This window comes from Apium graveolens, chromosome 6, assembly GCF_009905375.1.
Source record: "Apium graveolens cultivar Ventura chromosome 6, ASM990537v1, whole genome shotgun sequence".
Lineage (NCBI taxonomy): Eukaryota > Viridiplantae > Streptophyta > Magnoliopsida > Apiales > Apiaceae > Apium > Apium graveolens.
Genome location: NC_133652.1, coordinates 11,484,647 through 11,509,821, shown reverse-complemented (window position 1 = coordinate 11,509,821; position 25,175 = coordinate 11,484,647). Strand labels below are relative to the sequence as shown.

At 35.5% G+C, this 25,175-nt stretch overlaps 4 protein-coding genes across 6 annotated transcripts; all 4 read right to left on the bottom strand.

Moving 5' to 3' along the window:
* Positions 1 to 3,606: 3,606 nt before the first annotated feature.
* Positions 3,607 to 6,770, bottom strand: LOC141666573 (F-box/kelch-repeat protein SKIP11-like). Of its 2 annotated transcripts, XR_012552292.1 has the most exons (3): positions 6,533 to 6,770; positions 4,425 to 6,015; positions 3,607 to 3,984 (listed from the first exon to the last, which is right to left on the bottom strand). XR_012552292.1 is itself a non-coding variant. In XM_074472636.1 (2 exons), exon 2 carries the CDS (start codon positions 5,964 to 5,966, stop codon positions 4,530 to 4,532), a length of 1,437 nt encoding a protein of 478 aa, XP_074328737.1. In that variant the 5' UTR covers positions 5,967 to 6,015; positions 6,533 to 6,770; the 3' UTR covers positions 4,239 to 4,529. The 2 variants fall into 2 exon arrangements, 1 of the variants encoding a protein (XP_074328737.1); XM_074472636.1 differs by lacking the exon at positions 3,607 to 3,984 and having other exon boundaries at positions 4,239 to 6,015.
* An 801-nt stretch (positions 6,771 to 7,571) lies between these two features.
* Positions 7,572 to 13,544, bottom strand: LOC141664581 (uncharacterized). Its single transcript, XM_074470539.1, has 4 exons — positions 13,169 to 13,544; positions 9,486 to 13,113; positions 8,865 to 8,922; positions 7,572 to 8,750 (listed from the first exon to the last, which is right to left on the bottom strand). The coding sequence occupies exons 1-4, from the start codon at positions 13,542 to 13,544 to the stop codon at positions 7,572 to 7,574; spliced, it is 5,241 nt and encodes a 1,746-aa protein (XP_074326640.1).
* A 3,054-nt stretch (positions 13,545 to 16,598) lies between these two features.
* LOC141667984 (AAA-ATPase At3g28510-like) lies at positions 16,599 to 18,725 on the bottom strand. Of its 2 annotated transcripts, XM_074474640.1 has the most exons (3): positions 18,624 to 18,725; positions 17,022 to 18,510; positions 16,599 to 16,826 (listed from the first exon to the last, which is right to left on the bottom strand). In XM_074474640.1, the coding sequence occupies exons 2-3, from the start codon at positions 18,459 to 18,461 to the stop codon at positions 16,788 to 16,790; spliced, it is 1,479 nt and encodes a 492-aa protein (XP_074330741.1). In that variant the 5' UTR covers positions 18,462 to 18,510; positions 18,624 to 18,725; the 3' UTR covers positions 16,599 to 16,787. The 2 variants fall into 2 exon arrangements, with proteins under 2 accessions (XP_074330741.1, XP_074330742.1); XM_074474641.1 differs by having other exon boundaries at positions 17,022 to 18,658.
* Positions 18,726 to 19,526: 801 nt separating this feature from the next.
* On the bottom strand, positions 19,527 to 21,401 carry LOC141667934 (AAA-ATPase At3g28580-like). The gene has a single exon (XM_074474580.1). It carries the CDS (start codon positions 21,366 to 21,368, stop codon positions 19,875 to 19,877), a length of 1,494 nt encoding a protein of 497 aa, XP_074330681.1. The 5' UTR covers positions 21,369 to 21,401; the 3' UTR covers positions 19,527 to 19,874.
* Positions 21,402 to 25,175: the final 3,774 nt, after the last annotated feature.

The following is a 25,175-nucleotide window of genomic DNA, read 5'->3' as shown; positions in this document are numbered from 1 at the left end:
CACCGCACTTGTTGATATAAAAAAAACAGAAAAAGTTCTCTGAATGTTCGAGATTACTCAACAAAACTAAAGAGGAATCACACTTTCCTATTTTATTATGATTGCAAGTGCTTAGTAAAAAAACTATGTAAATTTTCCAATGATATTTTAAATTTCCAGTAGACCGCGAGTTCAGATCAAGCTAATCAGATTTCTTCAAACAGACAAGGGCAGCAATTAACTAAATTAAGCTCTAATCTGGTCTCCCTGTGTCAGCATTTAATTAATTATTTTTAGGACAGCATGTTCTTTTCCCCGCAATTATGTATAAACAAGAGTACTCCTTACATCCATAGTTGTAAAAATCAGGAACCTGGATTAATCGGCAAATCGGGGATTAATCGGAACAAAAATCGGATATAATTTAAATATTTTTATAATATATAATATATTTACCTTATTTATTATGAAATATATAATTCAAAAATAATTTATAAATATAATCAGATCTCAAAAAATAAATCGGCCAAATATTTTTAAAGGATTAATGGGGGAATAATCGAGAATGTTTTTAAAAATCTGGATTTTTTAGAATACTACTTACATCTTAAAAAAAAATCTTTTGTCAAAAAAATAATTAATCTAAAGTGTATTGAGCGTATACTTTTGTTAATTTCTATTAAATTTTTTTTATAAATATAATATTTAAGTTATATATAGGAAATTGAAAAAAATAACAAATTTATGTTTTGACATACTTTAAATTACACATAAATTCAAAAATGAAAATATAATTTGGACGGAAAAGTGATATTTAAGGTAAAGTTTTCTCATGTCATCCCGCTGGAATGCTATAATTACACAAACTTTGATCATTAAAATAAACACACCCAGTGGACCATTTTTTTTATAACTTTTCTTGGGGGGAAACAATTAAATATTCAAGTACTTTAATTATTTGATTCTCAATGTATACTAATCGAATGCCAAGATTAAGATTTCCACTTATATTCAAAGATATTGTACAAGTTGGCCAATCAAACCCCCGGCATGTTCTGTGCCTGTTTAGAGAAAAAATTACAGGCGTATTCAATTGAGATTTTGAAAAATTGATAATAATTTATTAATTTTAAAAAAATTATTGATTTTAATTATTCATGAATTTTAACAAAATTAATAAAAAAAATTGCAAAATCTTGATAATTTTTTAAAGTTTTTTCAAAAATATTTCAAGATCTCATGAATTTTGTTGAGATTTTAAAGATTAAAAATATAGAAGTAAATTCATAAAAATCATATAAGTAGATTTTAAAAATCCTTACAAATCTTGATTGAATACAGATTTTGATTAGTACCCCTATAGCTAAATTATTCTTAAATATTTTCCACCGTTAACGTCTAATTCGGTAAATGATCATATGTTGACTTTAATTAATTGAAAGCGTTGGAAAGAGATCTTAATATTCTCAGTTATCAATAAGATTATTACTTTATCTACTGTAGGAGATGACAGCTAACGTCAGTTTTTATAATTCACATTAAAAAATAGAAGCATTTTAAGTCGTTAATGGGACTGTTATTAACATGACCAATTTTCGTTGTTGATACAAGATATGTGCCGTAAAATAGTATTCAATCGCTCAATAAACTAAGATGATAAAGAAATGTTATAATTTTCAAATGCTTTTATAAAATGTATATTTTCTGATAATAAGACGTGACCGGCATATATATGCGCACAAAACGGTAACAAAATGTAATTTCATGTTATTCATGAAAATTTTTGAAAACGGATTTTAGGTACGCAGCAGGTGGCACTACTCTAAACAATTTCTTTTGTCAGGAATAAAAAAATTTAATTGCTTAACATTACTTTGTTCGTAAGAGGCTTAATTAGGGGTGATAAATAAATTCACCACAATAGCATATCCTTGACTGATCTTTATTGCAAAGATTGCGTTCCTGAGAGTAAAAGTAAAATTAATATTTCGTATTTAGCAAAAGAAAAAAAAAACTCAAATGATGTCATATAGTTCCACTGGGGTGAAGAAACAACTGTGTAAAAACACGTCTAATGCCATTAAATTTCAAATAAAATTGTTACGAAATTTGGATAATAATACTGTACTCGAAAAATAAAATATGATCACGATTAGGAGGTGCACCCAGGCACCTAAGGAAAGAGATTGCGATGGTTTGTTCATGCACAGAGTCGACAAATGTCAGCTCTGTGAATTCCCTCGTAGTTCAGAGTTCTAATACAACAATTTGATCAGATATCCTTTCAAAAGGGGATCAGTAGCTTATTACTGCCTAGACACTGCAATTACAGTATACAAAAGGAATGGCAGCATAGAAAGACACAATGCCAAAAACATCCGAGAGTGACATCCATGTAATTAAGAGTCAAGACAACTGCAAATGTGCACTCGGAACTCTGTCCCAAGAACAATAATTTATCTTGTAACAAATAGAATCTTGAGTAACAAAATAGACTAATCCAAAGTGTTCTTTCTCCGTAGTATAATCAAGATGGCATGAAAGTAACCATACTCCTCGAAGAGAAGGGAAATGACAAGATGAATTTATATCATTATAGCATAGAAAATAAAACAGATCAAACATGTTGAGGATTACAAGCTCGAGGGCTTCATTCTTAACATTCTCAAACATCCTCGCAGCCCAACATACAAGCGAGTTACTTGCTTCTTCCTCAATTTTCAAAATAAATACTAAAACACCCAAACAAAACTTCAAGCAAATAAGTCTTGTTTTAGCCTTATGAAGTATTAGGAAGCTTTAAAAAATAGTAGAACATATTTCATTTTAAAATACTATACTCAGCTAGCTACCAAACTACACAATCCAATACTATTGCCTATCACCAAATTCAATTTCCGTAGTAAATCCTATAGATCTTTTCAATACGGTAGAGTTGATTAATCATTTCCCACCACATAAGGCCTTCAGCGCCATCAGTTCAGTTTATTTAGTAAATTCAAACTTCAATAGGTTTTTCATATACGCCACTCTATTCACGTACATATGAAAACAAAAATGAAGGGTATCACCTCTTATCAATTCAGTCATGAAACTTGCCACTTAAAACAATATTTCAAGGAAATGACGTGATTACTTGGTCTACAAACGGTTTGCTCGTGATGCTTTAAAGAACGCGTTCCACGCTTCCAAAAGTAAAAAGCATTTTGCATACCATGTTCCTGCCGCCCGGCTTTACTCAAAAAAGTGAACCCAAGCGTCACGAGGAAACATAGCAATACAAAAAAGAGAGTAATATTGACGATAATTGCAATGTTTAACGGCTGGCGGATAAACTCGGCACACGTCAATCGCAATGAATTATGATTCCTACACGCCTTTTGTTTTTACCTTGAATAAGGAAAAAAAACGTAACCAACATAACCTCCTCTTACATCTTTAAATACAGCCATTAAATTTGAGTATGCACAATCTCCGTTCAATTTTCAATATTGACATCACTATTTCTTATTATAGTAAATGTAGAAACTGAACAAGTTAAAGCGGTGCATATCCACATAAGATGAGAGATACCTTGAGGGGAGAGAAAATCAGATTCAAAACTTACTATTAACCCCACTGGCCCATAAGCAGTACATATAAACTAAAGCTAGAAAAATGACCTGCCTTGTACAATTCTACAATCCAATATGCAAGAATACACATACAAATATCTCAACTATTTACATCATTCTGGAATTCCAAAATCTAATGCACTATCTTCCTTTCAGTCACAATTAATTACGCACGCAACAAACAAGAATGTGACTATTTTAGAGTTAATTCAATTGATAACACTAAAATAATAAATATTATTGTGATTACAGAGATGCAGCTAAAACGAGGCAAATGACCAAAAAGATATACACAAAAAAAAGGTAAATAGAGAATCGAATGAAATCTTTAGTGTGACAACAGATTAAAATAGAATGCAATGACGGTTGATACCAAATCGTAGCCAATCATCTGCACAAGTAAATTACAACAAGTTTTATAATATATTCGAAAACAACTAGGATTGTTTTACTTTAAACTCTAATATGGGACAATTAAACCAGGAAAGGAATTTTTCTTTGAAATTTGGTGAATTTAAAAGCTTCTGCAAAAGCAATAGTAAAGCCAGCCTACAAGGCATTATCTTAACAAGTTACCATAATCTCCTATTTTTATCCTATCCCACACCTATAATTCACAACATTGCGATCAATGAGAATAGGAAATCCAATGAAAGAGACAATGTATGTTGAAGTTAAAAAAGAAATTAACACAAGAACTCTTTCCTTAAATAACATACTCCCATATCTTGAGTCAATCTAATATCCTCTCCCATCCTCCAATCAGAAAAGACAATAATAAGTAAATTAAAAAAACATTTAAGAGAAAAGAACAAATTTGGGATAAATTACCAATTAGCAAGAACCTTGTTCCCATGTAGAAACCAGCAATCATGTAGAGCACATTGAGCAGGATGCAGTAGAAGATGCATATGCTCTTGGCTTTGTATAAAAGTTTTAGCATCCCATCACTGCACAATTGTATACAAAACTACCACATTGCTTGCGACCAAGCAAATTCCATTGAGGGGGTCCATCCCTTGGAGCCCATGCATTAATTTCTATAAATCCTTCGCCTGCAGCTCTAGGACCCCCGATTACTATAAGGCGGTCACCACATGCCCTAAATGCCAATCCCCATCCATTCATAGAATCTGCCCTATCAGGCAACCTTCCAACAGTTTCCCAGATTCTCCTGTCCTTATCATACTTTCGCACTTCCATCTCTGCATAATTTGCTGCATACAATTCATTATCTACCACCGCCACAAGAGGGGGAGCGTCAGCTGTAACAGGCATCCCAATCTCCCCATCTGGACGAGTCCTTGCAGGAGACATGTTAGGTATTTCAGTCCAAATTCTAGTTTGTAAATCATATTCCTCCCCGCATGTAAGAAGCTGTGAATCACTGCCTCCAATTCCTCCTATCACGTAAAATTTCCCATCCATAAAAACAGCTGAACACATTTTTCTTGTCTTATTCATATTTGGAAGTGCTTCCCAGGTTCCTAACTCCGAATTGTAAAGCTCTGCAACACTCAGGGTATTGCCAGATAAATCACAACCGCCAGCTAAAATAGCGATTTCACCAACACTGGCAGACCCAAACAAGCATCTTGGAAAATTCATTTTCATCCCAGATGACCAGGTGTTAGTCAATAAACTGTATTTAAATATGAAAAGGGACAAAAAGACTTTGCCAAACACGAGAAGCTCAGTGCCAACAGCTAGAGATTCCTTATCAGAAAACATGAAGCATTCATCAGAAGTCATTGTTGGTAACCGCATCCAACGGCGAGAAGTAGGATCAAAGGCTTCCCACCCAAGTAGTTGGCAAGAAAAATAAACCCAGTGTTCAACCACACCATTTTGCCGTCTCAGTCTATAAAGCTCACCACTGCGAATTAGCTCACGAAAGCTTTTATTTAAAGATGCTAGGGCACCATAATCAGATCTTGAAGACCGAATAAGAGCGCTGATTGAGTTGTCACGGCCAATGGCATGAATAAGAGAACTTGAATCTGAATTATCACCAGCATGACGTTGATTACCAGACTGGTCAAAAGGGATCATGGAAACCCCTTGTGCTGTTAGAGCTAAATCTAAGCTGTTAGAAACATTAATTTGCTTAGGCAGCTTTCTAGCTCCAACTTCATCATCTTCATTAGATTCTAAAAGTCGCTTTCCCTGCCGAATTTCAATCTTTTCCATCCGATAATTAACGCAAGCCCAGCTGTTTTCCTCATCACAGCTTTTCGACAATCTCCTCGAAACCAAAAAAGATCTTTCCTCCAACATATTTTCTTGATCAAACTCTGATGACAACACTATTCCAACCTCGGTTAATCTTCCTTGATCCTGCTCCCTTTTACCGTCGCCGCCAAAATAAACCATAGAGGATCACAAATGGAAACACCACTTGCCACAAAATCTTCTCAAAACACTGAATCCATATCCAGACAGTCAACAAACAAAAATACCACAATAAGAACAAAATACGACGAAATCAAGAACGCTCCTTTTCTGTCCAAACAGACTCTCTCAATAAATTAACCACACTTCATTACAACCAGATGCAGAAAAAGACTTATGACACAAACACTGACACACATGAATCCAATGATCAACAATCCTGATCAAGAACTTATCCAATAAAAATCCAATCTTTACAAACTACATCGCATCAAAACAAGTCAAAAGAACTTAATAAGAAAAACACATATTCAAACTGCTAAAAAGATTAAATCTTTGATCATCAAAAACCATTAACTACCCAAATCAGATCTCACTAATTCAGATCAAGAACTTCAACATTAAATCCAACCCATATAATCAAGAACTCAACTTTAACATATATGCAATCATATACACTACAAGATCTAAACACATCAAATATAATGATAAAAAGCAGCAAGAAAACACATGATACACACAATAAAACAATCAAGAAAGTTACTTACAGATTAAATAAGAGGAAAGCTGGGAACTTTATTGAAATTTATGAGAAATGTATCATAAACTTGTTTCTTTCTATCTCTATCTCTACATATATGTATGTGTTTTTGTGTGTGTGGTTTCTGTTTTAAGGATTTGAGATGAGAGAAAGAGAAATGCCTTGTGATTTTATCTTTCTCAGCAAATCAATCAGATAAATTTTAGTGCAAAATTTTTAGAGCAAGGAGAAGTGCAAGATAGCTTTCTTTAATTCATTTTATATATTTTTTTCTACTTTCTAGTCAGTTTTCTTTATGTTATCTTATCCAAAATGTTTGAATAAATATTTTTTTTTTGATAGTTTGCAGTAACAAATATAATATTATATGTTTTTTTAAAATTTCTTATTTATTTTTTTATAATTTTTTTACAACAAATTGAAAAAAATTCACCCATTTTGACATGTAATGGACTAGTAAAATTACTCTTTAAATAAGTATGTTTGTGGACCCACAGGGGAGTGGTCAACTGCTCTATGAACCAATTCAACACTCTTAATTAATTGATGTTCAATTCTCTAAAAATACAATTAAAGAGTATAGAACTTATAACCAACTTTGAATTGTCTTTACCATGACCAAAGAAAAAAAACTTTGAACAGGCTTGCTATAAACATGCACAACGTAAAAAATCTTAGTTACATAATGAAATGAAATACTACTCTTTTTCTGTATTGCTGTAGCTGTGTTTCAAACTGTCAGTGTGTTAAAAGGTAACAGTTGAATACAATGCATAAACTTATAGTATATTAGGCTAGAGTTTTAAGATTAGCAGAGGTGCGCCAAAGCTGATCAGGACACCGAATTAACAAAAAAAAGATTAAGAAAGTTGTTAATTTCAACAGCAATGCCAGAACTAGAAAGGAAATTACTATAACAATCTGAACAAGCTAGATTTTCATACATGTCTTGGTAAGTATCACACTTCGATGCCACTGCTTGACTCTTCCACCTTTTTCTTCTTATTGTCTTTCTTGTTAAGAATCTCAATCTTGTGTTTCACTTCTCAAGTGGCACTTGACAAGGCAATTTTCTTTACATTTTCCAGAACACTTATTAAACAGTTTAAGCAACTCTCACCATCATCATCAGCTGATTTAGGCACCAAATTTTCCTCAACATCAGCTGGACTTGTATTAGTTTCTGCCAACAACTTCTCAATTCTTGGAACCAGTTCATGAGACGCAATATCCAAATAATTTTTGGCAAGAACCTTCAACGCTCTAAATGAGCAGTAAGACAACTCAATTTTTTTGTCCATTTGCCCTTTTCGAACTAATGCAGGATCAAGATTGCTCACATGGTTACTTGTGAATACTACGATTCTTTCGGCAGCACAAGCAGACCAAAGACCATCAATGGAATTCAGCACTCCAGGTAATGTAGGTTGACTTGTCTCTTGATTCTTCTTTCCATTGTTTTCCCCAACCTTGGCTGTCTCCCTTTTCCCCGTGAGGTTAAGTGAACAATCAATGTCCTCTATCACAATTATTGATTTTCCAGAAGTTTCAATAAGTAATTTTTTCAACTCAGTATTGTCCATAACAGAAGTTAACAAAAGATCATACACATCATACTGCAACAAATTGGCCATTGCAGCAATCATGGTAGATTTACCAGTTCCTGGAGGACCATTAAGAAGGTACTCTCTTTTCCAAGCTTTGCCAACTTTCATGTAATAGTTTTTAGCCTTGCTGAAAGTGATCAAATCATCCATGATGTCCTTCTTTATCTCCGGCTTCAATGCAAGAGTCTCAAATGTAGCCGGATGCTCAAAAATAACAGAAATCCACCTAGCAGGATGTGACATCTGCCTTTTGTTTGTGTAAAGCTTTCTTTCACGATTCTTCAAAGAAATAGCTTTCCCTTCAGCAAGTACGTGTTGCATGTAAGACTTTCTGACCAATTCACGATACCTACTATGAAAAACAAGAGTGTAACATCTTTCTTTATCATGTTTTGATCGCGACATTGGCACACTTCTTGTGTTACAATTCCACCATACTTTAATCCCTTGATATTCATCAGTTATCTCTTCATTATCATCCATGCTGAGGACAAGAGTCTGACTTTCTCTTATTGAATCAGCCTTCAACTTCTTGGCTGTGCGTGAAGAATTTGCCTCCAGATAGGGCTGAATCGCAACAAAAGCATTGCAATTATCAGAGAGTTGGCCCGAAGAATGCTCATTGAATGTGATTCAATATAAGGATGACAACGTGACTCTATTTTCTTAATGTAATTCTTGAGTAATTGTCGAAAATAGGGACTATATTGATGAACCATTCCCCCGACGAACATGAAGCTTGCAAATAAAGAGCCCATGCTTGTCCAATGTTTCCCTTTCGTCATCTTCTCTGGCATTTAAAATTGTGCATAACAAGTGGTTACTTGTAAAATAATTAAATAAAGCCATATGAATAAATTTGTATTTCAAAAATCTTGGCGGGAGATATCCAACATGTAATTGTCATAGAATTTCTTTTCTAAATATTTGAATTCAAACTCACTCACACTATATGCAAATCTTAGAATTGTTTGATTTCTTCTTTGGCATTGAAAACACAACACAAAGTACTGTATGACACAAGTAACGATGTTAATCATGTTTGCATTAAACTAGAAATTTACCTACTTAATGGATGATGGAGTTTACCTACAGATAGATTATATAAGAAAAGAGAATGGAAAAAAATACCTTTATACAGTTGAGAGCAGTTCCAGGCATGAGACCTTCTGTTTAATAGTTTAGACTATGTTTCAACACTCTGCTCTGCTATATAAATGAAGAGGACTGAAATTTCTAATTAGTTTCTCCTCTTGAATGTTGTAATCGGACATTTTAAGTAAGTGTTAATTACCTTTTTTTTTCTTTTTTTTTTGAATAAAAGACAAATTTCATTAATACGAAATGTCATACAGAAGAGTCTCCAACAATACATCTGGAGGAGACGTAAACACCTTTTGACAATTTAGAGAACAGGATAATTTAGCTACTAGATGAGCTACTCCATTCGCTTGTCGTTTAACAAATGAAACTGAATAACCTGACTTCGAATTTAAAATAAGCTTGCAGTCATTCAAGATGTGACCAACTTCTAAATGATTTTCCTGGGAGTCATGCAAGGCTCTAACAGCAAGCAGAGAGTCTGATTCAATTTCCACCACCTCATGATTTAACGAGCACAACCACTGGAGACCTTCATAAATAGCGCATGCTTCTGCTTCAAGGACAGTAGCCACCATGGCTTTACAAATTGTTTTACCCATCACAAAAACTCCCTCGCTGTCACGCAAAACCAAACCCAACGAGACCGAGGCCTCACTGAAACGCACACCTGCATCAACATTTAGTTTAAGAACTCCACCCTCCGGCTTTTTCCACGTCACTCGAGTAGAAGATGCAGCACTGGGAGTACTACCAACCTGACCAACACGCTTAGCTTTAGCCTCCTTCCAGTCAGAAATAACCTTAGCGCTCCAATCCATAGCAATAGCAGCTGTAACGACTTTGTGATCCCAGACTTTCTTGTTTCGAAAAAACCAAATTCCCCAAAGAACTCGAGCAATATTGAAAGCTTCATGAACACCTGATTCAAACTTATCAAGTAGCCAGGAGGGGGCAGACCCCACCAGAGACAAATCAAAGACCATACCTGAGTATTGCCAACATAACGTCGCAAACTGGCAGGTGAAAAAAATGTGAATAAGGTCTTCATCACCAGAGTTACACATGGGACATTCAAGAGAAAGATTTACTCCCTTAGACTGCAATCGACTTTTCACAGGCACATTATTCCTGCAAAGACGCCATAGAAATACTTTGATCTTAAGAGGAACTTCCAAATGCCAGAGCTTCTTCCACCCACTAGATTGTGTAACAGTGCCAGTGCCAATATTTTGGGCATGCCAAAACTGGTAACCTGTTTTCACAGAATATTGGCCATTAGTAGTCTTTGACCAAGCTAGACGATCCACGGCCGGCCTGCAGGGAATAGAAGTTGCCATAATCAGCTGTGCATCACCTTCAGAAAACAGACTCCTTATTTTATCACCATCCCACTCCTTTGTACCGTGCTTAAAAAGCTGAGCTACCACAAGGTCTCTATTCTCATAATCACGTAGTTGGTCCACTCGAAGATCATCTTTACCCCGCAACCATACATCATGCATGCACTTGATCGATTCCCCATCTCCCAGAATCCATCGGTAGCCTGGCAACACTGCGTTTTTTGCTGTAATAATTCCTTGCCAAATAAAACTTGACCCTTGAGGAGCTTTAGCTTGTAAGATGTGAGCATCTGGGAAATATTTTGCTTTATAAAGTCGAGCCACTAGAGAATGAGGGTTCTTGATAAAATTCCACACATGTTTGGCCATGAGGGCAATATTATAACCGTAGAGGTTACGAAAAGCTAACCCTCCCTGACATTTCGACATGCTTAGCCCATCCCATCCAATCCAGTTGATTCCTCTCCTATCAGTGGACCCTGATTGCCACCAAAATTTATTCATCAGTACCTCCATTTCCTTACACATAGCTCGTGGGAGTAAAAAGGAAGACATACAGTACGAAGGAATAGCAGTAGCCACATTATTAATCAAAACTGTTTTGCCTGCACGAGATATTGTCTTAGCTTTCCACCCCTGCAATCGCTTCCACAATCTCTCTTTAACAAATCCGAAGACCCGCTTCTTCGACCTACCCACTAGAGAAGGCAAGCCCAAGTACTTGCTATTCTGTAAATCATTAGACACCCCCAAAATAGACGAGATTATGACCTTCTGCTCCTGCTTAACATCAGCACTGAAAAATATGCCCGATTTCTGATAATTAATATGATGGCCTGAACTTATTGCATACTCATCTAAAATAGACTTAACTGCCTCTGTTTCGAGAGTATTTGCACGAAAAAACAGAAATGAGTCATCTGCAAACAAAAGATGAGAGATAGCTGGTGCCGACCTACTTACTTTAACGCCATGAATCACCTCCTCAGAAGCAGCTTTAGACAAAGAAAGGGATAGACCCTCGACATAAAAAAGAAATAGGTAGGGGGAAATAGGGTCTCCCTGCCTAATTCCCCGTGACGGAATGATCGGTCCAATAACAGCACCATTGAAGCAGAAGTCATACGACACCGTTGTCACACACAACATCATCCACTTGACCCATTGAGAACAAAACCCCATCGCTATCATTCGACGTTTCAGATACCCCCATTCCACCCTGTCGTATGCTTTAGATATGTCTAGTTTAAGAGCTACATCCCCTACACGACCTCCCGATGACTTTTTCATATGGTGAATAAGCTCAAAAGCTATTAGAACGTTGTCATTAATACTCCTACCAGGAACAAATGCAGCTTGGTTCTCGGAGATTACATGAGGCAGAATACGTTTGAGTCGATTGGCTAACACCTTCGACAAAATTTTATAAAGCACATTGCACAACGCTATAGGACGAAGGTCCTTCATACTAACAGCATTATCTTTTTTGGGGATGAGTACAACGTTTGTGTCGTTCAAATTTGCTGGAAATGTGTTCGATTGCAACCAGTCTCTACAACAGTTGAAGACCTCCTTCCCAAGAGTAGGCCAGAATTGTTGAAAAAAAGCTGGATTCAGACCATCCGGACCACTAGCTTTGTCCGGATGCATTTGTTTGACAGCAGTAGTAAATTCTGGAAACGTGAGCTCTGCCACCAAAACACAATTCTGAGCTTCTGTTACACATCTGTTCTCCTCAATACCAGAATCTGTCAAGTCTTGTTGCTCACTTCTAAAAATATCAGTGAAGTACGTATTAACCACATCACACATACCCTCCATGTCATTGACTTGCACCCCCATGTCATTGACCAGAAACGGAATTTGGTTTGTCTTCTTACGAGTGGAGGCTGATGCGTGAAAAAACTTTGTGTTGGCGTCACCTTCAGTCAGCCAAAAGATTTTGGCCCTTTGTTTCCAATAAATCTCTTCGTGAAGCAACAACTCATTCAACCTTTCCTTCTCATTCAAATATAACCTAACTCCATCACTGTCAATACGACTAACAAGCTCTGTTAACAGCTCCTTACATCTCCTCACTTTGTCTCGAAACTTATGAAAGAAGTTCCTTCCCCATCGGGCCATAAAACTTGACACCGAAAGAAGCTTAGGGAGGATGTTGGAGGGAGGCAGAGAAAGCCAAAAATCAGTAGTTTCCTTATGAAAACCAGATTCCTGAAGCCATGTATTCTCAAAGCGGAACCGGAATTGTTTTCGAGTGAACGACACGCTGAATAAGTCCAAGAAAATTGGTTCATGATCCGAAACAGGTGTAAGAATAAGAGAAAGCTTACAAAGAGGGAACATGTGCAACCAGGAACGAGTTGCAAAAGCTCTGTCTAGACGCTCTTTAACCCAACCATTAGTACCACGAGATTTCTCCCAAGTATACTTACCACCTTGCAACTCAATATCAACCAGCAGAGAATCATCAATAGCAGATTGGAAACCAGTCATGAGAGAACGAGAATGAGGATTTCCCCCCCCACTTATCAGCACTAACCAACAAGTCATTAAAATCTCCGATAATAGTCCACGGAAGATGAGTCATACCAGCTAACTGACGAATAAGATCCCATGAGTCTTTCCTGCGAGTGCTCTCAGGAAATCCATAGAAACAAGACAAAGACCAAACAACAACACCATTATGGAGAAAATTGACATTAATATGATTACGAGAATATCCTGTGATCTCGCAATTCACATTATTCTTCCAAAAAATCGCCAAACCACCACTACGACCAACTCTATCTACTGAAAAACACTGAGCATAACCAAAAGAAACACGCAACTCTTCAATCTTATTAGAAAAAGAAATTGTTTCTGACAAGAAAATAAAATCAGGTTTATGTGACTTTATAAGGTCACCAAGGGCTCGAACTGTGCGAAGGGAACCCAACCCTTGACAGTTCCAACTTAGGATATTCATTGCGGATGGCTAGCTTGCACTGCAAGCTTAGCCAAATCAGTTGGGGAAGAAACTGGACAATCAGAGCTAGAAAGACCAGTTCCAGGGTGAACTTCTCTACTGTTACCTTCTACTTCCATTAACATATGCATGTCTGGGCCTCTTTTTCTTTTATTACTTTCCTCCATATTAAGCCCATTTAACTCATCATCTGGAGGCCCATTATGAATTTTGAAATTTGCCACCAAAACAGCCTCATTATTTATTCCGGAATAAGCTCCCATAATTCTATCATTTGTAGATAAGGCATTACTAGAATTACCCCGATACATATCAGTTTGAACAACTTGCTTATCCAAATCCCCCGAAAAACGCTGCTGGACGTTAGAACTTCCTTGATTTGCGCCCCAATCAACATCTCTTTCATCCCGTAAAAATTTACTCCGATCTTGGCCACCTGCCCTCCTCGCCGGAGCACGAAGCCATGCCCCCCATTCTCTTGTGTCAGCACTTGCTGTCATGTTGATTTTCTTTGAACAGAATCGTTCAGTATGAGTCACCAATCCGCACACAAAACAGAAATCTCATATAATTACCTTTTAAAACATATAATAAAATTAGATCACAATTTTGTGAAGGTACTTTACAGGTACAAGGTACAGTGTTATATCTTGTGTTGGAATTTTCGATAGTTGGATATGCTACTTTTTGTAGTTTTTACAAATGTAAGAGAGTTTGTATAATGTAAGAGAGTTTGCATTTCATATTTGCAGATCAAACCCTTGTTCCAAAATTTTCCTATTTTTTCAACCCCTTCTGATGATTCCCACCTTACAATGTTTTTGGTGAATTTTTTATCAAATCCTGAAATATAGGTTATATCTAGGAATTATCCTGAAAATTATGCTTTTAATTAATTCATGGGAGTTACTAAATTTTGGCAAGCTAAAAAATTTGTTTTGTGGAATTTATCATAGTAACTTATCTCCATTAGCTTAGCGCTTTCATTTAGGTGGCTGACCTGTTGTTTTTCCTAACACTTGAAATGCGTCTTCTTTAAGCATGTTTCTTGACCACATGCATATGTAAGTTTGTGAAAGCTATTCAAGATATTATAAGTTGGTTGAAAAAGAGATTGATAGTATGAAAATTTTTAAGTTTTTGTACCAATAACATTTGGGCATCCTGATTAACTAAACTGACATTGCATTTTTTAGCTCTGAGCTCCGGTAGTTGTAAGACCAGATGTCTGCGCTAACTGTTGTCTGTCAATAAGAATCCCATAACTCTCTGGACTTCGTGGTAATCCGACTCTTTTACCTATATATTTGATGTTTGTGTACTATTTCTTTCATCCTGACTTAGCTGCTTGATCCAATTTTATCAAACTAATAGGAGTATATTTTTGTTGAACAGAAGTTGAGGCCTTCCTCTTAGTCATACCTGAAACATGAATATATTCTGATGGCCAAGAACTTATATCTGTTAGAAAATTAGGATTTTAGAGCTTAATTTAATTATGTTCTTTATGTTAATCCTAAAATCTAATGATTGAAAATTGTTCAATGATATTTGAACTTAAATTTTCATGTATGGTTTTAAGAATTTTCTTAATGAAATCCATATGAAATGAGAGTTGAAAGTAGCTTGGAAAAGCTTGGAAAATTTGAGAATGTTTGTCCCACATTGAAATAAATAAAGGGGGTTGTGTGATTTATATGGTATTACCCACATGAGTAGTATACAACTACTAAGGTGTGTGATGATCCATTGTGTTGTTGTGTGCTTCACGCGCACACATGCGCACCCCGCCACGCACCGGGTCGAAGGGCGATTTGGGCGAATGTCTCGGCGTCTCGCGCACGCGAGGCGACCTGGGCGAGGATTTTATTTATTTGAGAATTATTTTAATTCGAATTTATTTATCGGTGACTGGATTATTGGGCTGGGTACTGAAATAGCTAAATCACTTTGTTAGTGGGCTTAGTCTAAATATATTGAACTTGCAAATAATCTGATCTGTAACAAGTTCTGATATCAGAATCAGAACTTAAGTACTGATGAATCAAAAAACTGTTACAAATAATTTAAATTCAAAATCTGATCAGTTTTGATTTTTTCATTAATGAATTCAAAATCTGATCAGTTTTGATTTTTTCATTAATGAAGCAGTTTAATTCAGACATTAAGTGTGTGGACAGTTTCATTTTTCCTCTCCTATAAATAGAGGCTAAACTGAATGAATAAGTAACTACACATTACATTCTCTTCTCTTCTCTTCAACCTCTCTGCATTTCTCTCCCACAAGTCCTGAAGTGCTGATATTTTCCGGTGACTGAGGTGCTGGTCGAAGTGGAGCTTCTGTTGCTGCTGTTAACATAAACTCCGAGCTGTTTTATCCTGGTGGAGATATTGTGCGCATCCCAAACGCAGCAGGTAGGGGCAATATTCTCTTCAAGAACAGCCAGGACTTCGAGCAAGGCCTGGTGACTCAGCTGTGATCATTTTCTGGGCATTTTGTATCTGTGAACCTTTATTTCAGTCACTGTTAAAAGCTATGGTTTCGGATACATCTTTCTTTCTCTCTTCGTTATTTCAGTTACTGATTTTATTTACCTGCATGTTTTGTTTTGTTAAATGTGGTATTGGCCTAAACTTGCTAAATTCTTTATACACTTGCTTCTATTTTGCTATATTTGTTAGTGAGATTTACAACAATATCTAGTCATATCAATTTTCCAAAAACTAGGTAAGGTTATTCCAGAGCGTGTGATCTATATTTATGGTTCTATGGCTCACCAAAAAAGAAAAAAGAAACCAAAAAAGAAAAAAGAAAAAGAAAACCCACTTTAGTGATGATAATAAGTATGCTCTACCTCTATCCTTGTATCAACAGTTCCATCAGAAATCATAATTCTTATTCAGCAATATGTACTTTTTATTGAAACCTCGCAAATCAAACAGATGCTTACATGGAAAGCTACATGAAGAATGCTTTAATCCCAAAACAAATCGACAGACTAAAAACAAATCAACAGACAAATAAAATCAGAAACTTTACTAATTGCACCATTACCAAAATCTCTTTAATATTATGTCCTAACATTGCTTACAGTCTACAGGTTCCAGCTATGCTGTTGAATAGCAGACGCATAACTGAAAGAACTATGTTGAAACAAATATTGCATTACTACTGCATTTATAATTTCTAAAGGTTGTCATATCTTCCTATATTTCTAGTAGAGGGAAGCTCGAAGAGGCAGATCATTTCCTCCAACACCATTGTCCTATTCGATCTGGCACCTGCAGCAAGCAAAATATTTTTTAAGAAGAAGAACAAAAATTGATGAATAAATTCCGCTACTAATCCGTTTGTGGCATAATTGCAGTGTAGGTAGTTGAACCATGTCTTCGTAAAGAAAATTTATGTTGCATAATGCATTTGTATGTTGATAAAGAAAAAAACTTTAAATATTCAAAAAATATATAGTTACTTACATAATTCAAGTAGTATCTGATAGAGTAATCAGGCTTGGCTGCTACCGGTGTTGATGACTCCTCAGCCTTCTTCTTCATCATCATTTCATTTCTAGCCTTGAGATTTTGTTCTTTTTTGGCTGCTCTTTCTTTCGCATCCTCTAAAGCACTTATCAAACGTATTAAGCAACTTTCACCATCATCTTCGGAGGATTTAGGTATCAAATTTTCTGCGACATCAGCTGGACTTATACTAATATCTTCCAACAACACCTCAATCCTTCCAAATAGTTCATGAGACTCAACATCCAAATAATTCTTGGCAAGCACCTTGAATGCTTCAAATGAACAATAGGACAACTCAATATGTTTATCCATTCGCCCTCGTCGAATCAATGCAGGATCAAGCTTCTTCACATAATTAGTTGTTAACACGACAATTCTTTCTCCAGCACAAGAAGACCAGATACCATCAATGGCATTCAGTATGCCAGATAAAGTAACTTGACTTGTCCTTAGTTTCTTCGGTTCCTTCTTTTCCATCATTCCCCCATTCTTGACCTTTGTCCTTTCCCCAGTAAGATCAAGTGAACAATCAATGTCCTCTATAACAATTATTGATTTTTCACTAGTTTCAAGAAGTAATTTCTTCAATTCAGTATTAGTCGCAACAGAAGTTAACTCGAGATCATACACATCATACTGCAACAAATTGGCCATTGCAGCAATCAAAGTAGATTTTCCGGTTCCAGGAGGACCATAAAGAAGATACCCTCTTTTCCAGGGCTTGCCTACTTTGGTGTAATAGTCTTTAGCCTTGCTAAAAGTGATTAAATCATCTATGATGTCCTTCTTTATCTCGGGCTTCAATGCCAGAGTATCAAACGTAGCTGGATGCTTAAAATCAACAGGAGCCCACTTAGTAGGAGGATATGCATAGATCATCTGTTTTTTGTTTGTATATAGCTTTCTTTGACGATTTTTCAAAGAAATAGCTATGCCTTCATTCAACACATGTTGCATATAAGACTTAGTAATCAAATCACCGTACCTTCTATGAAAACTAAGAGTATAACGCCTTTGCTTGTCATGCACTGACTGCGATAACTGCACAACTTTTGAATTACAATTCCACCATACTTTAACACCTTGAAATTCATCAATTATCTCTTCATCATCATCCATACCAAGGAGAAGAGCTTGACCTTCTTTTATCGAATCAGCCTTCAACTTTTTGGCTGTGCGCGAAGAATTTGCCTCTAGGTAATGCTTGATCGCAATGTAAGTGTTGCTATACTCAGAGAGTGCTTCACAAGAACGCTCATCGAATGTGATTTGGATGTAAGGGTCACAACTAGACTCTAACTTTTGAATGTATCTCTGGACTAATTGTCGAAAAGAAGGACTGTACCGGTGAACCATTGTCCCAACAAACATCAGGGTTGCAACCATAGAGCCCATGCTTTTCCTCTCTTCATCTTCCAGGGCTGTAAAATTTGCTTCATTGGCTCTGTAATCATGTGCAATGAGTTATTACAGATAATATACCAAGTAAGCTAATGGAATATGAAAACATGCAGCTTTAGATCAAACAAAATATTCAAGAAAAGTTATAAAAAATACCTCTGGCAAGACAAGGCAGATAATTTAATGGAGAGTTTTCTCTTCTAGGCCTGTTTGTTATTGTTAAGACCACAATATATAGATGAAGAGGACCATATTTTTGTTTTACGTGATGGAATAATATCTTATTTATGATTGGGTTTAGGAGGTTTTGTTCCCACAACAGCTAAAATATAGGTATTGAGTGCAAGAATAATCAAAAATTTTGTTTGATTTTGTCCTTGACAGTTTGAGTATGAAAGAAAGCAATATACATTGCTTTAATTTCATGTAAATAAAAAGCTACTAGGAAACTTATTTGATAATAATATTCTTATAACTTAATAATATGCAAGAAAACAAACACAATAAGTAATTAATTAGGAAATTGAGATATTGTTACATATTATTCGTGATATAAAATAAAAATTTCGCAGTTTTTTACGGGGTAAAAAATAATATGGTGATTATATTGCAAATTTGGAATTGCCTGTCGGTGCTAAAACTGGTAAAGTTCCACCACTTTGCAATCTGAAACTAATGTTGCAGAACTGCTTGAACTCCTGCAATTACAGATCTTTGCATGAAGTGCATGTGCATGATGGAGAATGCTCTGGATATTGCAGACTCATGGCACACACACATATGCTGATATTCATAGTTATTCTGTTTTGTGATGATTCGGTTAATGAGGTTGCAAGAACTGATGAAACAACAGATGATGAAACATTCAAATGTAAAACAATGTGGCAATTAAGAGATGAACCAGGCAACATGCCCATGTAACTGAAAGATGCAATGCCCTGTTGTCATGTTATGTGCTACAGTTATGCTTTGTGCCTGTCATTGTTACACAAAATCTTTAGTATTATGAGTAACACTGGAATTTATAACATTTCCATAGATTCATCCTAATTAGCCCATTGTATGCTACTAAAAAGAATAGAAACTGCATGTTTAAGTACATATTTGATATCAGTAATAGCCCAACTGAGTGACTACTCCACTGTTGCAGTACATCAAAACATTAACAGCAATCAATGTGTGCCTATATCTATACAATCTTGTCTTTGTATCACTGATTAAACAAACCCAAAACTTCATGTGTTAGTTGTGTCTAGAGTGAAAACAGAGACATATGCGCGTCTTAGATTGTATGCAGTTCAGTAGTTCCTGCGATATGACTACTTATGATTTGCCTCATCCTGAGCCTTCTGGAGTTGTTACAACTGAACAGAAGAGTTTTGTTGTAATGATCACATATGAAACTAATCACCGATTGGCTGCCACATCTGCTAATAACTCTTCGGTCTTTTCCTTCTTGTGTACTTGTACAACCTCGGCTTTCTCTTCTTTGTTGGCTTTTGAGACGTCTTTGGCATCCTTCAAAACACTTATCAAGCACTTTAAGCAATTCTCGCCATCACCTACAACAGATTTAACCATCAAACTTTCAGCAACATCAGCCGGGCTTATATTGATTTCTGCCAACAACTCCTCAATTTTTCCAAATAGTTCATGAGACTCAATATCCAAATAATTTTTGGCAAGCACTTTGAAGGCTTCAAATGAACAATAAGACAACTCAATATGCTTGTCCATTCTCCCTCTTCGAATCAATGCAGGATCAAGATTCTCCACATAATTTGTTGTGAACACAATGATTTTTTCGCCAGCACAAGAAGACCACAGACCATCAATCGCATTTAGTAATCCAGATAATGTTACTTGGCTGGTCTTTTGTTTATCTTCTTTCTTCTCTCCATTATTGACCATCTCCCTTTTCCCAGTGAGATTAAGTGAACAATCAATGTCCTCTATCACAATTATTGATTTTCCACGAATTTCTGTAAGTAACTTCTTTAAGTCAGTATTGTCCTTGACAGAAGTTAACTCGAGATCATACACATCATAATGCAACAAATTGGCCATTGCAGCAATCAAAGTAGATTTTCCAGTTCCAGGAGGACCATAAAGAAGATACCCTCTTTTCCAAGCCTTGCCTACTCTCGTATAATAGTCTTTGGCCTCGCTAAAAGTGATCAAATCATCCACGATGTCCTTCTTAGTCTCCGGCTTCAATGCTAGAGTCTCAAATGTAGCTGGATGCTCAAAATCAGCCTCAATCCAATAAGAGCTTTTGTTTGTATAAAGCTTTCTTTGACGATTTTTCAAGGAAATCTCTTTCCCCCGAGCCAATAAATGTTTCATATATGACTTGGTGATCAAATCACGATTCCTATTATGAAATATAAGAGTATAACATCCTTGTTTCTCTTGTTTTGACCGAGACTTTGTCACAACAGACGTGTTAAAAGTCCACCATACCTTGACACCGCGATATTCATCAGCTATCTCTTCATTATCAGTCATGCTCAGAACAAGAGTTTCACGGTCTATAATCGAATCAGCATTCAGTCGCTTTGCCATGCATGAAGAGCTTGCCTCCAGATAGTTCTGAATTGCAACGTAAGCTTCATTACGCTCCGAGACTTGACGTGAAGCATGTTCATAGAATGTGATATGGATGTAGGGGTCACAAGTTGACTCTAGTTTCTGAATGTATCTCATTAGTAATTGTCGAAGATAAGGACTCCATTGCTGAAGCATTGTTGCAGCAAACACTACACTCTTGAATAATCGTCGAAAATTCGGACTATGTCGATGAACAATTGTCAGGACAAACATCAAACTTGCAAGCAGAGAGCCCACGCTTGTCCACGGGTTTCCATTCATTATCTTCTGCGAATCTAAAACTATCTTCATTGTCTCTGAAATTATGTACCTAAGTGTTAGATATTAAAACAACACTTATATCGAATCGAATCTGTTCTCGTAAATTCTCAGAGTGAGCGAGAAGAATTATTTTTGTAAGAAATGAGATTGAAGATCACCTCTGTTTAAGAACCTTGCAAGCGCACGATTTAACGGATAGTTTCTCTGTTCTTGTATTCTTTAGTCGTGTCTTTGTTATATCCCAACATGAGAATATATAGACGTAGAGGGCCAAAAAATTTATTCCTTTTTTTTGAAGAGGATTGTAAATTGTAATTGTTATGATTGCAAGAATTTAAATTGCCTTTTGGATTATGATTGCTGGTTAAATTGCAGTTTAGGTAAGATTACCTTATACTGCTCTGTAATTTAATTCGGGAAATTATCAAAAGTATTTTTTTAAAAGTTTTTTACGATTTTAATATCTTTTAAAAATATTTGTAAAGATACATTTTGCAATCAAATCAAAATAATTAAATTTATAAAAAAATTCACGTTTTACAAAAAACAATTGATTTTTTAAAGAACATCCTCCTCCATTTAAAAATCTCTTAAATAATACTCCATTTAATAAGGAGAGATACCCCATTTCTCTCTCTTACTTTAAGTAAAACAATGTATTCTTATTATTGAAACATTGAATAAGAAATGAATATAAAAAATATTATTGAAGACAAATTGCTTAACTATCACTGTAACTATCGGGAGTTAATATTTTATATTATATTTAAGGTAAAATATTATATTTAAGGGATTAATTTTAAAGGACCCTAGCTCAAGTCACTGGTTTAGTCGAGCAAATGGCAAGTAACAAGATATTATCAAGTCCCAGATTATAGAAATTGGCTTGGAATAGCCTGCTCTTTTGATAAGGACGAATGTTGATCAGCTGCTCTTAATTTGTCTTCTTTTTCCTGTTGAACCTTAGACTTTAAAAACCTTTTGCATATCTTAGATTAAGTTTGATTTGTGTTACAATAATCATAGTTTAAGATTATTTAAAAGACTTTTTTATAACACCTTAAAATTTTAGAATTTTAGATGAACTTGTTCTCGACATGATCCTGAGCTTTGATTGATGAGGCTCTGAAGTTTCATAGGATGTATATTTATGTATATTTTGGATGATTTTTGTTTTCATATTACTTATTTTTGGCATTTAATTGGATTTTTATTAATTAAATTTTAATATTTTATTATAGGATGTAAGTAATTCTAAATTGGAAAAGAATGAAGCTGAATTGGAAGAAAAATCGAATTCATTGGTTTACAAGCGCAAGACTCATTATTTGGGTCGTATCTTAAGTTATGTATATCAGATTTGGACAATTCGGCAGTCCACGCGAAAATTTCTTTCATTCTAGACAGGCCCAAATATCAAATTTCACTTTGACCAGCCCAGGATCATATGAGAAAAGTCAACTACGAATTTTGACATGAAAAATATTTCCGATTTGGAAATTTTTTGTTTAATTCCTATAAATAATAAAAATACTTTTTATATTAGGTTTATATTATTAGAGACAGTATATTCAGATCCATAGCCACCAAGAGAAGAATAAGGATTTTATGCTTGGAGATTTCTATGTCAACAACATAGGGATAATTCTCCATTCTCTACACTTTATATTGTATTCTAATTTTCTCATGTATTTTATCACTTTTGCTATGATTATGGTGGGCTAGGCTATTATTGTTGAATGACTATTTTGAAGACTTAAATTTTATGACACTTATACAGTTTTGATTTTGTGAGATGTGTTTTTGGTTGTGCCTATATATATAAGTCAATGCTTATATAGATGCATGAATTAACAATGGTATGTGATCATACAAATATGTTTTGTTATTGCTCTCTGTAAAGTCAATTAATCTTTCTATGTGGTCATGAGATTAATTGTATAAGTGTGTAATTCATTTTAATCTTTCTATGTGGTCATGGGGTTATACGAATATCAAAACTTGTTTCTATGTGGTCATGATAGGTTCTCTATAGGTGTCTTTCAGAATAAATCAAATGAATTTCAGAATTGTGTCATAGGTTTAGGGTGGATCTACATGATTTCCAACAAGTTTCTCTCATTGTTTACAAGCAAACTTTTCAGTAATTATTAGTTAATTAGTTGTTAGTTAAAAATCACAAACAAATTCATATTTGATATTATTAGCGAAATATAAGTGAAGTGATCTCCGATCCTCGGCGTAGAACGATACCATATTTACTCTAAATTACAAACGACACAAAAAGGGTTTAAGTTGAGTCACATCAAATTTTGGCGTCGCTGCGTAGGATTGAAATTTGCTTTTGTTTTGTTTTGTTTTTTTGTACATATATTTTTCTTTTTCTTTTCCATATTTCTCCGCCTATTGCATGTTGTGTTTCAGCTATAGGTGGAATTTGACTAACTGACATAACAGTAATTCTGACACTTCATGATGATGTTGCAATGTCGGTTGCTGGTATTGGGCATTCTTGTATGTTTTATCCTAGTCGGGCGAAAGGAAAAAGGAGTACTTTTGAGCTTAAACAAAATTTTCTTTCGAGGTTACCGGTCTTCCATGATTTTTCGAGTGAAGAGCCAAATCAACATCTTTCTCGGTTTGTGACGATTGTTGAATGTATGAGACCTGATATGGCGGATCTTGAAATTTTAAAGATGAAAATTTTTTCGTTTTCTCTGGATGGAGCAGCTTTGGACTGGTTCGAAGATCTTTCTGTGGGAAACATTACTTCTTGGGAGAAGCTAGCAAAAGAATTTTTGTAGAAGTTTATCCAGCTGCTAGAGTGATGAGCATGAGAAGTCAAATAGCTGGATTTCAAAAATATGCAACTGAGACATATGCAGAGTACTATGATCGATTCCAGAAGTTGCAAAAGAGGTGCCCTCGACATGGTTTCACCACGGGGAGTCTGCTTCACTTGTTCTACCATGGTTTTCTTGAAGGTGAGAAGAGACTACTTGCATCTGCTGCCAGAGGTGCTTTTGTAAATTTGACTCATGATTCTGCTGAACAGTTGATTGCTAAGACAGTTGCTAATGAGTTGTAATATGGGACCCATCCTGTAATATGAGACGCATCCAAGGTCAGAATCGGTTATTGGGGTTGAATCAAATCAAAAGTTGACAAAATTGAGCAGAATATACAAAGATTGAGCGCATTACTCATGAATGGGAGAACACCACGACCTCAAGTGTGTGGTATTTGTGCAGCTTATGGCCATTCTGATAACTCGTGTTCATAGTTGTTTACACCCTATTATGAAAATTTAAATGCTCTAAGGCATGAGTATCAAGGGGAGAATTCGTTCTTAGATTCTTACGATCCTAGATGGGGATGTCATTCTAACTTGAGGCATGGTCATCACAATCTAAATCAGTTTCCGTAACAAGAGACTTCCTATTATTCTGGTTTCCAACAAAGTGAGCTTGTCCGTCAAAATTTAACTAGTGGAAGTAATATTGAGAAGTTATTGCCACGGTTATCTGAAGGACATTTGGAGATGTAGAAGCAATGTACTAAAGATTCTTAGGACATCAAGAAAATACAAAAGCAACTTGGAGATGTGGTTATGAAGATGAATCAAAAGTATGGGTTTGCTGAAATTCCTGCAATTATAGAACCACAACAAAAATTTGAGTGTGCGAATGTCATTACAACCAACAACTATTTGGCTAAAGAAAGTATGAATTTACAAGCTAATTACATATTTGATGTGCCGATATAAGAATATGACCGTCTTCATGATAATAGTGAGGAAGTGGTTGCAACAGAACATAAAGAGAAGTTTCTTACCCA

What these genes read in the sequence shown, in the direction of transcription:
- LOC141666573 (XM_074472636.1), bottom strand. Translation starts at nt 5,966, where the DNA reads ATGGTTTATTTTGGCGGCGACGGTAAAAGGGAGCAGGATCAAGGAAGA.
- LOC141664581 (XM_074470539.1), bottom strand. Translation starts at nt 13,544, where the DNA reads ATGAATATCCTAAGTTGGAACTGTCAAGGGTTGGGTTCCCTTCGCACA. An exon ending in TCTTATTCGTCAGTTAGCTG is followed by an intron (nt 13,114 to 13,168) that starts GTATGACTCATC and finishes CTTGTTGGTTAG; the next exon opens with TGCTGATAAGTGGGGGGGGA. An exon ending in TCTTTATTTGCAAGCTTCAT is followed by an intron (nt 8,751 to 8,864) that starts GTTCGTCGGGGG and finishes ACATTCAATGAG; the next exon opens with CATTCTTCGGGCCAACTCTC.
- LOC141667984 (XM_074474640.1), bottom strand. Translation starts at nt 18,461, where the DNA reads ATGGGCTCTATGGTTGCAACCCTGATGTTTGTTGGGACAATGGTTCAC. An exon ending in TCAGATACTACTTGAATTAT is followed by an intron (nt 16,827 to 17,021) that starts GTAAGTAACTAT and finishes TGCTTGCTGCAG; the next exon opens with GTGCCAGATCGAATAGGACA.
- LOC141667934 (XM_074474580.1), bottom strand. Translation starts at nt 21,368, where the DNA reads ATGAAGATAGTTTTAGATTCGCAGAAGATAATGAATGGAAACCCGTGG.